Source organism: Lepisma saccharinum, chromosome 5, assembly GCF_977018435.1.
Source record: "Lepisma saccharinum chromosome 5, izLepSacc3.1, whole genome shotgun sequence".
Classification (NCBI taxonomy): Eukaryota; Metazoa; Arthropoda; class Insecta; order Zygentoma; family Lepismatidae; genus Lepisma; species Lepisma saccharinum.
The window spans coordinates 3,561,726-3,580,408 of record NC_139233.1 but is presented as its reverse complement, the minus strand read 5'-3'; the positions used below and the strand labels follow the sequence as shown (position 1 = coordinate 3,580,408).

Sequence of the window (18,683 nt, the reverse complement as noted above, 5' to 3'; positions counted from 1 at the left end):
ACAGATTACCAAAAGCAAGGTGCTACGTGCCAACGAGGACCAAACTGTACTTGGTTTAGTACCATTTTGCTGGGGTTGGCATCGCTGATGAAGAAACTCTTGCTGGTTCCTCGGCCCTCGCCTATCTTCGCATAGTTCTTCCCCCTCTTCCCTTCACTGCCCCTTCCACTCCTCATCCATTTGTCTGTAGGATGACCGCCGATGTTCCTCAGCAAGCCTATGACCATCCTCTTTGGGTAGCTGATGGAGCGAGTGAGAGCAGTCAACTCTAGACAGTAGCCAACCTAGGCAAGTGTTCGTACGTTTCACTCATAATTTTATAATGCGCGTTAAACTCCTAAAAAGTAGAGAACTGGAATCAAGTATAAATGAACTGTAGGAAGAACTTCCTACATGGAGGAATCCCCCTTGGTGTGTGTGTGTAAAAAACGTTCCCCTGAGGGAGAATTTACTTCTAAGTGCCAAGATTTTTTTTTATGTAGCTACCCCTGGTTATTTTTACGCCGACTTGCTTGCTACCTCTAGTCTGTTATTAGTGCCACTGTGGACGAATGATGAACAAACGTAAATTTTACTGCTTTGCTTCTATGGCTTTTATTTTTACAGTGCTCTACGCGAACCATTCATTTACTGAGAACTGCATTCAGTGAACGATGTGAAGTAACGAACCATGACATTTTCGTATGCTCTCTGTTATGAACATTAAGCTAAAGGTACAGTAAAGATCCCCGTGCATAAGGCACATTTAGGGGATGTGGGGGTTGTCAATATAGGAAATTTTGGAGGTGATGTGATCAGCACCACGCTCCGGCCGCCTTTACCCCCCTCCCAAGTACCCATTGATTTGAGACTGGGTAAGCCTCAGAGCCCTTTATGCGGTTGAAAAAATCCGACATTAGGTCACCAAACCCGGGTCTCCCGCATGGCACCCTACCGACTAGACCACGCGGCTCTTTAACATTAACCTTTAATAATGAACTTTCTGTCCTGAGTGCTACAGTTTGTAGGTTGTAGGGACCGTAGGAACTTCAGTGGCACTAACTTTTGAAAAACATTGTATGGGCTCAACGTACTCTCTTGTTTTATAATTTTATATAAAAATGCGTCAAACTCCTTATTACCCTTTGTGGATATTGACTTTCATAATAACGACATGACAGATAATATAAATAATAAAGGATACTGTAAATATCAAATTGGTGATCTCTAACACGATGATTCGAAACGTTTTTGGTAATAACAATCACTTGGTAATTAAATATTCTGAAAGTGTAGTGTAGCCGTATTAAATAAATTCTTGAGAGTTTATATTTACATAAGTTTTTTTTTTGTTAAAGTTGTGTCCTCGACTTTGTTTCTAAATAAAATAGACCGCAGTGTCTCCATTATGTAGCAAGACCAGTGGTCAAAGTGGGGGGGGGGGTATTCCCCAGCTAGCAAAATTTTCACAAAGCATCCCCCAGTAGTGTGTGTCATTGACACCATTTTAAACCATAGCTAACATCAAGGCTTGACATTTTCCACTTCAAGCGCCGAGCACGACCACGACGTGATGCAAATTTGTTTCTTAGAGCCCCTCCGATGGCTCAGTGGTAACGTTGTCGCCTTGTATTCAAGGGATCTCATGTTCGATAACCGATGAAGGTACGTAGGGGTTCAGATCACACTTTAAACTGTAGCTTAAGTCCCGATTAGCCTTTCGGTGCATGAAGTTTACTTAAAAACTCAAATTCGTTACTCCTTACTGGCTGCACTTCTCCCTTTAATTTCGTCACAAACATATTCTAAATCTAAGTTTTCAACACTATCCGTATGCGTACATTGAAACAAGCACTGTGATTGTCTTTTCTAGGTTATTGTTGAACGCAAGAATTTTCACAGTCGAAAAGGATTAATACTTGAGTACGTGTTTGCAATACGACAGTCATTGATTGGCTTGGTGAACAACTGACATCTCTCCATTATTTTAAGTTTAAAATTATTGTAATAGAAGCAACTCTAAAGTAAAGTTAATGTTAATATCTCGTGTATGTTTAACAAAGTGTACAATTTGATATCGTAAATATTCACCTTATTTTCTCTTTTCTCGACATATTCCTTCAGTCAATCCTAATGTTTTTGTGAATTGATGTATTTTTTTTTCTGTGAACCATTGGAAATAAGTTGCTAAAGTTTTCTGGTAACGATTTCAATTTTTCAAGGGAAAATTTGTGTGGGGAATTTTCACCTGATAAAGGGACATTTTACGCTATTATTGTGGCAACACTGTCAGACCAGACTTGAAGGTGCGAAGAAATTGCGGCTTCAAGAGTTAACGTGTTTATGGCGCAATGCTGGCTGGTCACAATGTTAATAGATTTCATGATTCGGCATTGCGTCTGGGAATGTATTTTTTACGTAAATGCCACCTCCACCTCGTAAGGCGCTCTATTTCTAGTCTGTGCTCTATTTTATTTGTTTATTTATTGTTTTCACCGGTTGTTAGTTTAGGCTGTTGGTGGAATCGGTGACATATTACCATGGTTCAGTGACGTGCGGTAATCCCGGAACTTCACTAGTAGTTGATGTTTGGTAGACGAATATTTTAAAACACATGTGCACAAATCGACATCGTGAAATTTAAATTGCGACCCCCTCCCCGCCCACCCGACACACAGGACCAGTTCGACCCACCCTCACGACGGCTACTGTTCTCTTCAATTATTTACCTTTTTACCAACACCTTTTAATGTAACACAGGGTCTTAATTTTTAACTTTGACTTATTATTAAAAAAAAAAAAAAAAAACGGCGCTAGGGTCTGCTATGCGGCTTTTTCTAGTACCCCAATTGACGCTGGGTCAACGCCGAAATTTTGGGGAACACCTCACCCGAGAGAGATCTAACAATTTTGCTATGTAACAGCCCAACTTATTAAACACAAGTTACGTTAAAGTCCCGTAAAAACAGATACACACAAATATATATCTATAACATATATACACAGTGGTGGTGATTAAGGGGCAGTTGCCCCCACCACTTTTTGCATCTGCACTCATTCATTGTTTTCTGCCTAATTAGCAGGTTTTTCACTGCAATCTCCAGCTTTCCCTATTCTCTGCCTTTCGCTTCGTAATAGCATACGACCCAGTTAATTTAATATCATCCATAAGCTGATATCTCTTCCTTCCACGGACTTATCCTCCTTCAACCATTCCCTCCAAGGCATCTCTTAGCAGGCAGTTCCTTCTTAGACAGTGTCCTAACCAGTTTCTTTTCCTCTTCTTGATGGTCTCCAGTATAGATCTTTTTTCACCAACTCTTTTCGGTACGACTTCGTTTCTTACCTTGTCCGTCCATTTTACATGCTCCATTTTTCGCCATGTCCACATTTCAAAAGCTTCGAGTCGTTTCTCTTCGTTTCTTCTCAACGTCCAGGTTTCTGCACCATATAGTGCTACACTCTACACAAAACATTTCACTAATCTCTTCCTTAGACCTATGTCCATGGGTCCACAAAAAACATTTTTTCTTCTATTGAAAGCTTCTTTTGCTATTGCGATTCTCATTTTCACTTCTTGTATGCAGCTCATGTCACTACTTATAGTGCATCCAAAGTACTTGAAGCTATCCACTTGCTGGATTCTTTCACTGTTTGCTCTGACATTAATATTCCTTGGTTTCCTTCCTATAACCATTGCCTTTGTCTTCTTTACATTAATCTTCATCCCATACTGCTCACAGCTGCTGTTGAACTCTTCTAACATACTATTTATGGTTATTTCATCATCAGCGAATAATGCCATGTCATCACCAAATCTTATGCAGTTTATTCTTCTTCCTCCCAATTTGACACCTCCTGTGCCCTGGAAACCATTTTTCACTATATCTTCTAAATAGATATTAAACAAAGTACGCGATAGGCAGCATCCTTGTCATACTGCTCTTCCAATTTCACAGCCTTCTGTCATTTCGTCTCCTGTTCTCACTTTAACTCGTTGATTCATATATAAGTTGCTTAGAAGTCTCCTCTCTTTCCAATCTACACTAATTTTCTTCAGAATTTCTGAAAGTTTAACCCAATTCACACTATCAAAGGCTTTCTCCAGGTCTACAAATACTACAAACCAATTGCATCCCTTGTACCTCTTCCTTTCCTGAAACCAAACTGTTCTTCCTCTAACTCGCCACTGACCTTCGAGTATAGGCGTTTGTTCAGAATTCTTAGAAGAATTTTTTCCGAGTGAGATATCAAGCTGATTGTTCTGTACTCAGAACATTTTCTGGCATTGCTTTTCTTCTGCAGAGGTACCAAAACAGTCTCCGTGAAATCTTCTGGCCAATCCCCTTTCTCATAGATTTCATTGCATAAGTGTAGTATTTCTCTTTTTCCATCTCCCAGGCATTTGATAAGTTCAACAGGAATTTCATCAGTGCCCGTTGCTTTCCCATTCCTCATTTCTTTGAGTGCTTGCTCAAATTCTTCATTCAGGATATAGTATCCTTTCTCATCATCAGGCACGTCATCTTCATTTTCTACATTCAGACTGTCTGGGCGATTCTCTTTCTGGTAGAGCTCTTCAATGTACTTTCCCCATACATTCGATATTCCTTTTTTGTCTGTGATTGCACATCCTCCCTCGTCTTCTATCATCCACATTGTTTTCCATTTCTTCTTTTGGAAGCCCAAGCAGTTTACTTCACGATACATCAAGTCATACCTTCCTCTTTTTCCCAGTTCTTCAATTTCTTCACATTTTTGTTTCATCCATTGTTCTTTTGCCCTGTCAGTTTCTCTTCTTAGCTGGTTATTCAGTATCCTGTAATTATTTCTTCCCTCTTCTGTATTTACATTCTTCCATTTTCTCCGTTCCTCCATTTTTTTCAGCATACTTTCAGTAATCCATGGTTTCTTTGCACTTTTCCTTTCCCTGTAGCCTATTGTTTCATCCACTGCCTTCTGTAAGCAGCTTTTTATTCCATCCCACATCTCATCCTTATTGTTACAACTAGGTTTAAACTTAGTATAGTTTCCTTGGAAATTTTCAGCAAATTTTTGTCTTTCTTCTTCTTCCCTTAGCTTCTCTAAGTGGGGTTTCTTGCTCACCTGATTTTGTGTTATCTTCTTCAATCTAAGATTGATTTCTCCTATTAGCAACATGTGGTCTGAATTAATGTCAGCTCCTGGCAATGCCTTCACATTTTTCAAACAATTTTAAAATCTTTCTTGTACCAGTATGTAATCTATCTGGTATCTTTTGCAATCTCTTGGACATATCCAGGTGTATCTCCTCTTATGTTGCTGGAACAGTGTGTTTCCAACAATTAGGGAGTTTCTTTTACAGAAATTTACCAGGCTTTCCCCTCTCTCATTTCTCTCACCTAATCCATATCTTCCTACTGTACTTCCATCCTGCCTTTCTCCTACTACAGTATTCCAATCACCCATTACGATAATGCACGACCCCTTTCTCTCTTTTTCCATCAAGTCTTCTATCTTCTCATAGTTTTCCTCCAATTCTTCTTCTGACAACTCACTATGTGGCATATACACTTGAATTAACGCTAAGTCTTTCTTCTTTCCTTGAAGTTTCACCATTATATTCTGTCATCCACATAACACACTGCTATAACTTTGTCTCTCACGTGGTCCTAGCACTATTCCCACACCACGGTTTCCTTGTTGATCACATCCAGAATAAAACATCTTGAACTCATCACTCACTATTTCACCATTTTGTTCCCACCTCACTTCTGATATTCCCATAACATCTACTTTGTTTCTTCTCATTTCTGCTTTTAAGTTTTCTAGCTTTCCAGACTGTAAGAGGGTTCTGACATTCCACGTTCCAATCCTTAATCTTACCTTCTGTTTGCTTCTCTTTTCCCCATCAGTGTCCTTTGTCATAACGTGTCCTTCCCAGACATCCTCCTCCCGGACATCCGAATGGGGGGCTAGTTTACGTCCGGAATATTTTGGCTTGGAACGACTCATCATGATTGCAGTTTTTCTAGGTAAAAGATATATGTGGTAGCTTCCCGTTGCTTTCCGCACACCACTCTCTCTTTCGCATCTCGAAAGATCCCAGGGGGCCCCAACGAGGAGGTGAGGAGAGTGGATTTGGCTAAATGAGCCCTCCGGACTTCACCAAAATTCACTATGACCTCTTAATGCTAAGCTTTGTCCCCCCAGTTTTAATGCCCAGTAGCCCCTACTGTGTGCGTGTGTACATATATAAATTATGATACACACATTTATTATGTTACATATAAAACTACTAAATATATAAATATATAGGTCTGTATGTATATAAATAATGAAATATAATTAAATATATGTAAAGGAATTTATTTGATACTTTTATATATATCAGATATTTGTAAAGTGGCAAACTAATTACTTTGCTAACTGGTTCAAAATGTCAATGAATTACAAAATAGTTGAAATTGTTTTATTAGTTTTCGTTTAATTTTTACTTTTTATTAATATAAATCAATTAGATTTCATACTTACATTTATTTTTCATTGTTCTTTTACTTTCATTGTGCATATTTTGTTATTGGTGCAACACTCATAAAAACACACAGAGATTAACATTATCCTTTGTTCTTTTTGTGTTTTTTAAAATTATTTTTTATTAAAGTATATTTGAAGTTGACTACTTGCTTGTTTTCTTCTTGTGACAAAAATTCTCCCGCCTGGAAAATTTTGGTTGGGGGATTTTTTAGTACAAGATTGTTTGTGGGGGAGAAATCCCCCTATCCCCCCCCCCCCAGGATTTCGCACCCTGCTAGGCCCCACTTGAGATTCAGTGATCAGTGTAATTCTACAATTGATTTTGTTTTTCTTTCCAGCATGCTATGCATCCAAGATGAACTAGGACACTTGAGTCTCCAGTCACAAAAGGTTTCTTCCTGCCCTGGCCAGGATCTCCCCCAGCCGCTGCAGTGCCAGTCCCCGCCATCCGACGCCTTAGAGTCTTGCAAGTCTGGTCTGGACATTGACTACAAGGATGGGACCGATCCTACTGCTGGCTGGTTCGACGGACTTCTTGGCTGTCTGAGACCAGTGTGGAGCATCATCGGAAAGGCAGCTGCGAATGAAATAAAGGGGCAAAGTAGGCACTGGATTTAAATAGTTACTATCATATTCATTGAATTGTTTTTTTTTTTGGGGGGGGGGTAGCAGGTAGAGTGAATCATACATATACGAAAGATTCTGAGCACAATGGGCATAACTCCTCTTTTTGTGTAAATTGATTACATGTACTAGGTATAACTTAGAACTGTGAAGTATGAAAATTTCAGTGCTAGAAGAGTATCTCCCAACTTTTAAATTCTTGCTCATAGAGGCACCAGGCTATGTTTGTGCTCCAACTGCTAAACATGGTATTAGTAATCTTCACCTGCTCGATAATGCATTCATTATTTCATTATTTGTTGCCAGGAAAGCTTCAAGTCTTACTTCATAGCACTAAGTTATATTAATGTGCATTTTTCTCAAAACTGTCTTGACTAGAGTTATGCCACATGTGCTCTGAACTCCTCATATGTTAATGTAATTGCCATATGGCACACTGAAGGAAGTGACAAGCAATATTTGTTGTTGCTTGTCACTGGAGGATTTCACCAATTGACTACAGTCTTGTGCAGCCTATCATTCTGTTACAGTGTGAAATATTGCTGTTGATTGGTTCATTCCCAAGTGACTTGTCATTTTGGTGTGAAATCTCCCAAGTGTTAAGTACTTTAAGTGCAGGCTAGCTCCAAGGACCTTACTTGTATAATATTTTACATCTGTGTTTTGAATATATTTGTGAAAATATCTCAAAATTAACAGGTAAAACATTACATTGTATGAAAACTAATATCACAATTTCTAGGGCTGAGCTGATACTGATGTCAATATATCGGTATCGGCCGATACCAGTGGTATCGGTATCGGCCGATACCAGTGGTATCGGTATCAGAAAATATTGGTTTGAATCAGTGGCGGATCCAGAAGTTAGAGTTGGGAGGGGCGAATTTTAGTCTGGTACCGAACCTCACCGACAATCATTTCTAAGCTACACTTGTACTGGTTTATACGAGTATTGCCTAATATACAGAAACCAAGCTGACTTCCATGTTCTAGAGATTAGAGTATTGTTTTGCAAAAATAGGGACCCAGGGCTGAAATGAATTGTTATTTTTGTATGTCTGTCTTTATCGTAATTCCTCCCATTGCCACGGTAAACTTAATGATCAGATATGAGAAGTAAAGTGAATGAAACAACGAAAACAAAATCCTAGTCTTGAAAAGGATCTCGGATTTTATTATTTTCTGAGGCATATTGCACAGTGGTTGGGATCTAAATTTAAACTATAGGTCCAGTTCCGATTAGCCTATTATGAGCATAAGTGAGCTTAAATAAAACATTAAGAAATATTCTCGAGCCTCTTAAACTTGCTGATAAAAGACAGAACATTTGAGTCTTAAAATATATTGGGCATGATAATATCAAAATAACATGGTAGTTGGGAGGGGTGATCGCCCCTATTGCCCTCCCCGTGGATCCGCACCTGTTTTGAATTCATCTATCGATACCAGCCAATACTTTTCCAGCATATTGGTCTTCACGGGGTTTGCAGAAATGCCACACTACATTTTCACAAAGTCTAATTATTGTGGAAATTATGCAAAATTCAAACTTTCTTTATCTTGCACAAATGTTGCATGAAAAACTGTATCTTTTAATTACATACATATTCTGATGTAATTCTTGAATATTCTAAAGCAAATTTCTTGATAAATTCATGCATATAATTGGAGAAGAATATTTACACGCCAATATTCATCAATATTTTGAACAAATTTTTATTATTTCAATTTTTAAGTATCAGTATCAGTGGGTATTGGTAAGAGTATCGGTATCGGTTCAGCCCTAACATTTTCTTACCACATTGGCTGTCAATTAGAAATTCATCATCTAAACTCACATTACTTGTCTACAGAATATTGCCCCTCCAGCATAAATGCAAGCTACAGCTAGTGAACCAACCTGAAATAAAGAACAAGTATGGCCACAAATTGGTCATATATAGGTTGTATTACACAATTATTAGTATCAATCGACAGCCTTCTGTGAAGAATCACAGCAAGTCAGTTGAAATCGATATGCGTGAGTAAATTTTTATTTTTTTCACAAAAGATACACAGAATTATCACACATAAATGTAGAAAGTGAATTTCAATCATATTTGTGCCATGAGTTTAAAGTACACGGTGCCCGAAAAGTAACTGTGCAGTGGAAATGTTGAAGTGAAATCTGAAGTTGTACTTACTGCAGTGCAGTTTTCTCTACAGGAGATGCGGGAAATGTCCTCCTCCAACCTGAAGACATGTCTGCACATGACGCTGCATATTGTTCAACACTTTGTGGAGGGTTACTGGAGTTATCTGTTCTTCTTTTATATTTTTTCTCACTGCACTGTTACTTTTTGGACACGCTGTATAAAGAATGTTTCCATTTACTTCTTCCATTTACTTCAGATGATGACTGGGAGATACCCTTCGTAACGATCGTTGATCTGCAGTGGCTTGGTTCCGGAGCTCAGGGTGCAGTGTTCAAAGGGAGTCTCAACAATGAGATCGTGGCCGTCAAGAAGGTGAAGGAGCAGAAGGAGACAGAAATCAGGCATCTCAGGAAACTCAATCACCCCAACATCATTCAATTCAAGTAAGTTCACTGCTATGGTTTGTCAATTAACAGAACTCATTGTGTTTGCAATGGGTTGGATGAATAAAATTGAGCACTGATCATTTATATATATTTCTGTGTGAATAAAATTGTTGAGAATTTGCTCATGCAAGAAGCACCTGTTCACTCATGCAGTACATATTCCAGAGGTGAGCATTGTGGTGAATGGCTAAAATTACCTTTTTTATACCCTCGCATGGACAGTCTCTCCTCATACCTGTGTGTATGTGTGTGTGTGTGTGTATAGAGTTAATCTCCATCTTTGTCAGTTCCATGTTTATTTTAATTCAGGCTCAGAAAAAGGCCTTGTTGTTGGGATGTGTTGCTTGTGATGACCCACAAAAGTAGGAAACAGAGAAAATGCAGGAAAAAGTTGTCCATTGAAAATTAATGATCGCTCCCTTAGATTACTCCTGATAGTGAATGTAAAACATTATTTATTTCTGTTATTTTACATTGCTGCAGTGGCGTCGCGTACGGTTCACATACGAGTGTTCACAATAATGTTTTTGTACTGAATGCAGATTTACTCCTTTCCCTTGTAACTTCATATTCAATTGAAAATGTGAGAATAACAGTTCAATTTATTTTCAACAATCCCCCCCCCCCCAAATCATGCTATATTTCAAGTAATGCAAGAAGGACCTATGGGAAATTGTCCCTCCCCCTTAAAATCCACTAGGTTTAGCAAATTGTCGCTAAAGTTTGCAACTATGTAGCACAGTCCTTTTCGAGTCCCCCAAGGCATGCCTTGTATATGCTGCACTCTGGTGCTGAATGTAAGAAGTATTTGCGCTTCCATCAGTGTTCGCACAGCGAAGTGAACATCTTCGGGGTATAGTGCCCAACTGCCCCTTAGCTGTCAGCTCTATGCAACACGCACAGCAATTGTGTTCAACGCCCTCCGTGGAACACCGTTGGAGTCAGGGTTACAAACTATCTAAAAAAGTTCAGACGTGAAATAAGTCGTGTCAGAGTAAATTTTGTGTGTAAAGGTAAAGGTAAAGTGTTCCCCTGTGCATAGCACCACGCCATGAAGGCGTATAGGGGGTGTGGAGGTAACGCCCCACACTTTCTTGATCCAATCATGAGTGGGGGTGATGTGATCAGCATCACGCCCCTGACCGCCTTTACCCCCCAGGGTTTCCCCCAGGTACCCATGTTATTCGACGCTGGGTGGGCGCCGGGGCCGCTTCCAACCTTAGAAAAGTTCCCGGATTTGAACCGGCCGGGGATCGAACCCGGGACCTTGAGCATGGTAGTCAGACGCGTTACCGACTGAGCCACCGTGGCCACAAATTTTGTGTGTATATATAGTATTTTTTCGAATAAAAATATATGTGTGTGTGTGTGTGTGTATATTTAATATGTACGTAATTTAAAGATACATGAGTGTTCACGTGCTCATGTGAACATTATCAGGTGACGTGCCTGCATTGCTGTTCTATCTCTTGGGTTAATCCTTAAATTCATGTGTGTTGATTCATTAGCTTTAAGATGCAACATGACTATTTTTAACAATGGTGTAACCGTATGATCATGTAATGGAGGTGAGGTATCCCCCTGACTTTCAAATATGCAGTATTTTTTTAAATGAATATTAACTTCTTCCCAGCTCTTGTCTTTATTTCTTTTGCTGAAACTAAAATTTGGAACTGGGTGACCAGTTATTCAGTGCAAATGTGACCAGCCTATTCATCAGCACCATTTCCAATCCAAAGTGCAGGTAATGCTTCAGGGGGCACGGCAAAACTTAATTTCCATTTAAAAACATGTTTTTTTATTGCTATTACTATGCTAATTACTATATAGCTCACTATATATAGATATATATATATACTGACTGAAGAACCTGTATGCATGATACACATGGAGTGTCAAATGACGGACAGCCAATCCTCATGTCATTGAAGCTGCTTCTATTGAAGACTGTCAGGAATTCTGGCAATGTCAGTAGTCTGACTCTTCCAGTGTTTCTGTGTCTGCCTGTGTGACTATCAGCCATCTATGTGGCGACATTTATAACATTCGGTAACATTAAATTATAGCCTGATCTATACTGAAAAAAACGATGTATCATTCTTGACCCAGAATGATTAGTTTTTGAGATCTAAAATTAATGTAGTAAATAATTTAAAATTTTGCATTGAAAACCACTTGTGCATTGAGACTAGTACCGGGAGCAAGCAGGCTAGCATCTAAGGGTTTAAAGTAATGGCAAGGATGACCGCAGATGCTAACACAATAAACCAACCTACAATGAATTTGACAGTTAAACAAAAAAGTAATCTACATCCATGAGAAAAGGTCATTAGTGCACCACTGACGTGAACCATTTTGTTTCTTCCAGGGGTGTTTGCACACTAGCGCCATGCTACTGTATTGTAATGGAATACTGTCCCTACGGACCACTCTCCAACCTGCTGAAAGACGGGGGAAGGATTCCACCCTCTCAGCTTGTCAGTTGGGCCAAGCAGATTGCCTCGGGGATGAATTACCTCCATACTAGACAGATCATTCACAGAGATCTAAAAAGCCCAAAGTAAGTACAATTTCTTGTTATTTTTACAGTAACACGTAAAACCTGGAAATAAACTTCAGGATTTGAAACTCAAAATGCATGTCACTTAATCCTCTCCACCTGGTGTCTTTCTTTCTTTTTTTTTGGACAATGTTGAGCATGAAAATGTTTTTTTTTTTGCTTGCTTGTTTTATTTTTCATTTATTTCCAACAATGTTGAATAAACTTGATTCATTTGATAAAAATGCCAGGTTGAAGACATAAGACTTAATTGTTAGTGTTAAATTATTATAGGGTGAACCAGAAAGTTATTTAGAAGTTCATGGAAAAAACTGGAAAAATTAGGAATTTGATTTTGCAAAAGACTGTATACATTTCTTTATTACATTACATTACAAAATTGTCATCAAAATTAACAGAAATGGCAATGAAATATAAAGTTTTTTAGTTACAGGCAATATTAATTTTGTCATTTATAGAGATGCAATTTTGAAACATTAAAATATTATCAAGTTTTTGTTTTTGTACAGTTCTGATATTTCGTGCAATTAGTGGTATGTATATTAAATAGGACTAACTTACTTTTGTTTTCAAATGTTTGTCATTTTTCTGCTGATAAATCAATCCATAAATATAATTGTTTCCAGTATTTAATATATTTATATTATATATTATTATATTTGTTGACATTGACTTTGTTCTTACAGCTGATCAAGAATAGTAATTATTGCTAAAAAAAATGCTTGCTTGTAGCCGCATTACCACTTTTCATATAGCTAATTCAGTTAAATTTGTAAACCTTATTCAGTGTAAAGGAAGGGCAAGAATGTAACTATGTTGTGTTGTTAACGAAGCTTTGAAATTTTGTTAGTAGTGTTCATTTACATTTGTAAGCAATTTAGTTGTAGAATGTTCCATTTCTCAAACCTCAAAATAGAAGTGACTTCGTAGTACATCAGATTTTTCAGTTTTTTATCATGTTCTTATGAATGGATTCTAACGCTCTGTACTCTATGGTTGCAGCGTGTTGATTGGAGAAGGTAACATTATCAAAATTAGTGACTTTGGAACAAGCAAGCAGTGGAGTGAAACCAGTACAAAAATGAGCTTTGCAGGAACAGTCGCATGGATGGCACCGGAGGTCATTAGGAGCGAAAAGTGTTCAGATAAGGTTGACATTTGGTAAGTTTCAGTAGCCCTCCCCCCTTTTTTTTGTTCGGTGAGGGGCATTTCAGGATGTATTTCTGGAAGTTGATAAACTGAATTTGATGTAAATTTTTAAATTTCGAAATATGCCACATAAATATGTGCTGAAAATTGGAAATATCTTTTTCTCATAGGGATGGACCGATAATGAAATTTTAGCCAATAGTGATAAAGCACTGATATAAAATTTATTGATACCAATAACTGATGTGCTACTGATGTGACATGAGAGTCCAAAGGGTCCTTGAAGAATCTCGATGGTTCATTGATCTCATTAATAATTGTATGTTACACAAGATGGGTACAATGCAAAAGAAGCTGCTTATTTAGTCATTTACTTTTTTTTTAGAAAAGGAGTAAGCCATGGAGATTATACAGGGTGATGCAAAAGTAGGTTGACAGTCTTTCTTTTGTATTTGTTTTGTATTTTTTTGTATTTTACATTGAGTGGTAGCATTGACTGGCTCCCATGATCCCCAGACATTACGCCTATGGATTTACATAATGTCACTGCTGTAATAAATGGCAATGCTAAACCTACTTGGCATGTGTCAACTGTGAACTGTCAACCTACTTCTTCACCACCCTGTATATGCGTACATCCACAAAAATTAGGGCTGAGCTGATACCGATACCGATGTATAAGTATTGACCAGTGTTGATTGGATTTTACAAGGTGTGACACAAAAAAAAAAAAAAAAAAACTGGATTGATTGCATAAGTGAAGGACAAAAAGGAGTTGGCAACAACAGTTTTGGTGACGTCATGCGACACCCCTAGTCTATCTGTGCTGCAAGTTTGGACTCACCCAATTTCGCCAGTTGGGAGTATTGCATCATTGAGTGAACACCTGCAACCGTGTTCTGCCGAAAAAATGTCTAGTGTGAAAAGTGAACAAAGAATCAACATCAAATTCCTTGTGAAACTTAAGAAATCGGCAACAGAAACATTCCAAATGTTAAGTGAGGCTTATGGGGATGATACTTTGTCTAGGACATGCATGTTTGAATGGCATAAACGCCAGTCTATGCAGTGGAAGTGTCCAGAATCCCCAAGACCCAAAAAAGCTCGCATGTCACGTTCAAAATTCAAGGGAATGTTGATTGTCTTTTTCGACATTCGTGGAATTGTAATGATTGAGTGGGTTCCCTGTGGTCAAACTGTAAATCAGCACTTCTACATTGAGTACTGAAAAAACTTCGTGAAAAAAATTAGGAAAAAAAGGCCCCAGTTGTGGAGTGATGGATGGATTTTGCATCAAGACAACGCACCCGCTCGCAAGGCACGCTATCTGTCAAGCAGTTTCTGACCAGCAGAAACATTACTGTGATGGAGCATTCTCCTTATTCCCTAGACTTAGTCCCATGTGACTTTTTTTTTTATTTCCTAGGGTTAAATCTGGCAATAAGGGAACCCATTTTTCCTCAGTTGAAGACGTTAAGGCGAAAACAGAAAAGCTCCTGAAGGATTTACTGAAACTGACTTTCAAAAATGTTACCAACAATGGCAGCATCGAATGCAGAAGTGTGTGAATGCTGAAGGGGATACTTTGAAGGTGATAACATCGCGGAGAGCTAATTCTGCAAGTAGACTGAATTATATGTACAATCCCGTTTTTTTTTGTGTCACACCTCGTATGTATCAATACTGGTGGATACATGTCTGGCATTTTGATTGTTAGCAGGGTCTGCAAAATTGCTGTGCAACACTTTCACGGAGCCTCGTTATCCTGAAAGTTATGCAAAATTCGAAGTTTATTTGCTTTTGCACCAATATAATGTGAATAAAAAACAACTATATTTTGTGATTACAAAAAGAGATATTTTTTTAATATTTTAAAGCAAATTTCTGGTAAATTAATGCTTATAATTGGAGTTATATACTCACCCACTAATATTAATCAATGTTTTGAACAACTTGCAATTGTTAAAATTTTCAAGCATGGGTGTTGGTTCAAAGTGCTATCGGCACAGCTTTAATATAAGGTATAACAAAATGGCAGAATATTGCACTAAATTATAAGATATTTGTAGATATATTGGATCAGTAATTTTATCAATAAACCGATATGCATATATCATCCAATACATATCCCTAATAAACAGCAGTGACATAGTGTGTGTGCTTTTAGGTCGTTCGGAGTGGTCCTGTGGGAAATGCTGACGTGTGAGACTCCTTACAAGGATATTGGCTCATCCACAATTATTTATGGGGTTGGAAGCAACTCCTTGCATCTCCCTATCCCGAAGACATGTCCTGATGGATTCCGTCTTCTCATCAAGCAGTGTTGGAGTCAGAAGCCAAGCAACCGGCCTTCCTTCAAGCACATTATGATGCACCTGGAAATTGCAGCTGTTGAGATCACGTGCAATCCGACGGAACAGTATTATGAAAAACAGGTACATCATTAATAGTACTGTAAGCCACATAAATGAGTGAGAGAGTTTGGAAAAAAAAGGGGGGAGGTACCTATACTCATTTTTAGTAGTTATTCCTCAATTTGTCATCTTTTCCTGCCTTTGAATACTGGGTCAAAAAGAAAAGGGTGGGGGTTTATGGTGACAGATGATTTTATTTTTTAGCTACTTCCTGCTAGGTTTATTGTTAATTTTAAATACCTTTCCTGAAGGTGATTGCTAGAGCAAGACTTTCAATGACCTAGAAATTGCTATAATTTAAACTTATGACTTAAAAATAGTAAAGAAAGGACCATGGTGTTTATTTTAAATATCGAGGAGAGAGAATGACTACTATTGTTATGTTTGGATGGCCCAGGAGGACCAGTTGCCCCCTGGTGGTGTACACAGGGTTTTCAAAAGGGTGGGGGCAGTCTGCCCTATATTTTCCCATATTTTCCAGCATTTGGAGTTAACGTTTTAGAAATGCCAAGACAAAGGGGGACTAATCCCCCTTGGGCACGCACAGTTACTTCCCCCCCATCATCTTGTCTTAATCCACTCATGGCCATATTGCTTAGAGATAGCTGATCTAAATATTTGAAGATTCTGATTCAGATATCTGTTCCTGATGGATCTGGATATGTAGGCTTCATATATTGGATTCAGGATTTCATATTTTGGACATTGGATGCAGGATTTGAGATTTTTATATTGGATCCGGGGGAAAGCTGTATGTACAGTATATTGATGATATGTTTTACTATTATTAGCGAGGTATTCAGTGGTTGTATTATATTTAATAATGACAGAATAATGCTCTGCGGTGAACGATTAGACTCGCTGAAGTACACAGACTTCTCTCAGTTAGTGTTAGGCTGCGACAATATTTCACAGCGCAGAGAAATAAAAACACGTTACTGCTGCAGATAAAATGAAATGGATTCTTATTTATTTATTACAAGTATAATGAATCTAAGGATTTCGCTTTATTGGTGTCTTGGCTCAACTATAACACACAACCTCAATGCATGACTATCGGCATACCTATGGTAGCATAAGTCTAGCTTGTGCCCCAAACTACCATACCAAGATGTATGTACAACACCTTACAGTTTGTTTGGATTTCAATTGTCGACAATCTCCAGAAAATATTTATTTCCCCATGTGAAATCCTTGCTTCCTTACAATTTTCAAGGACACAGATCAAACACTGATGAATCACTTTCTAATTACAAAAATATGCTACAAACAAAAGAGACACCTACATAGGTTTCTGTCCCAGATTATATAAAACATTTTTTAAACCATTACCCAATACAGAAATCACATAGAATTACACAAAAATAGAACATAAAATACAATAAATATTAAACTAAAGACATACATGAAAAAATAAGGTACAATTTATGTACAATAACACAAAAAGTTACTCTGTCTCACAAAAGGATATACCAGTAACATATTTTCAAGCGGTGATGTCACATAGAAATATGGAACATATCATCGAAACATTGAGGAGATTAAAAATTTTAGCCAGTACTTAAACAAAAGTTCTTATTAAGAACATATCCATAAGTGTCATATTTTAACAAAATGTGAGAGCAGTAATGTAAAATGTATTAATGGGAAAACTGAATTTTACACTCACGACTCTACACACGAGTTTCGGTGTAATTTTTCTGGAGGAGTTGACTAATTTTTATCTTCCGTTTCTAGGCTACTTGGAAGGAAGAGATTCAACAACATATGCAGAAAATGAGATGCAAGACGAGCAACTTGAACCAAGACCTGGAGGAGGAGCTTATCAAGAAGCGGAAGGAGGAGCTGAAGCATGCAGAAGACATTCGACAGCATTACGAGAGGAAGTTGAATAAAACCCATGACTTGTACATGGAGTTGAGTGCTGTGCAGTTGCAACTTGATCAACGAGAGAAGGACTTGAAGATGTAAGCACTGTTTGTCTTAATTGTGGTAGAAATGCAGTCTTCCCTGACCAGGAAATATTGGAAAAGTTAAGCATATCGTCCACTGAGATGCGGGGAAATGCGGTAACAGAACTTCTGTTGTCAGCTTCTATTGAAATCAAATGGTGTGATGCCCACTACACGAAAAGACAAGTAACAGAAATACAAAATTTCCATGCAGAAGTCATCAGGTTTCTAGGGTGGAAATTTTCCGTTGGCTGCATCTCCAAATGCTTTCTCATGTAATTCCAAGTCTCTTCGTTTAGCTCCAACAAGCTAACCCAATCAGCTATCTCCGACAAGCATCTCCACAAAGTGTGGAGGGTGAAACGCAGGGGGATGATGACCCCTTCAGTTAATTAAATGTTATAAAGCACCCGTCACCTAGGGTGATTTACCTAAGAATTCCCCGTAGTGCATTGTCTCAATGTTGATACCTCCTCCAACTTCTATACAAACTCAACCAAGGATCCCGAAGCTAGCAATTTCCACTTCGAAAACGATGCAAGAAAAAATGTTTTCGAGGGCTGATGGTGCCAAAACAATGCCTATCAAATATTTCTTCAGAAAAGTTGTTTGTCTTGATACCCTCTACAGATTGCCAAACTTTGTGGGTGGTTGAAATGTGTCTATATTTTCACTTTTCACAATATAAGGGCCTTGCTTGTATGGTTCGCACAGGGCCTGACGTTTCCTAACGGCGGTCCTGTCAGAAATGGTGCGAGGTTGATTGAATGGGGTTATTTTGCTTTACTTTTCTGCCAAGTTTGTTTAACCGTGACGATTAGCGGTGATATGATGATGAAATTGATGAAGGAATACACCCACAAATACCATCTATGCCCTGGCTAGGATTCGAACCCTGAACCCCTTGT

General features: G+C 38.3%; 1 protein-coding gene across 5 annotated transcripts in view; it reads left to right on the top strand.

The window, feature by feature from the left end:
- wnd (Mitogen-activated protein kinase kinase kinase 13 wallenda) overlaps positions 1–18,683 on the top strand; it is a 181,141-nt gene that overhangs the window by 142,597 nt on the left and 19,861 nt on the right. For all 5 annotated transcript variants that reach the window (XM_083121995.1, XM_083121993.1, XM_083121992.1 and 2 more), the window contains 6 exons: positions 6,834–7,096; positions 9,511–9,697; positions 12,069–12,260; positions 13,263–13,421; positions 15,577–15,844; positions 17,561–17,790. In XM_083121995.1, the coding sequence (XP_082978121.1) occupies positions 6,834–7,096; positions 9,511–9,697; positions 12,069–12,260; positions 13,263–13,421; positions 15,577–15,844; positions 17,561–17,790 (1,299 nt within the window). The remainder of the gene's footprint in view (positions 1–6,833; positions 7,097–9,510; positions 9,698–12,068; positions 12,261–13,262; positions 13,422–15,576; positions 15,845–17,560; positions 17,791–18,683) is intronic.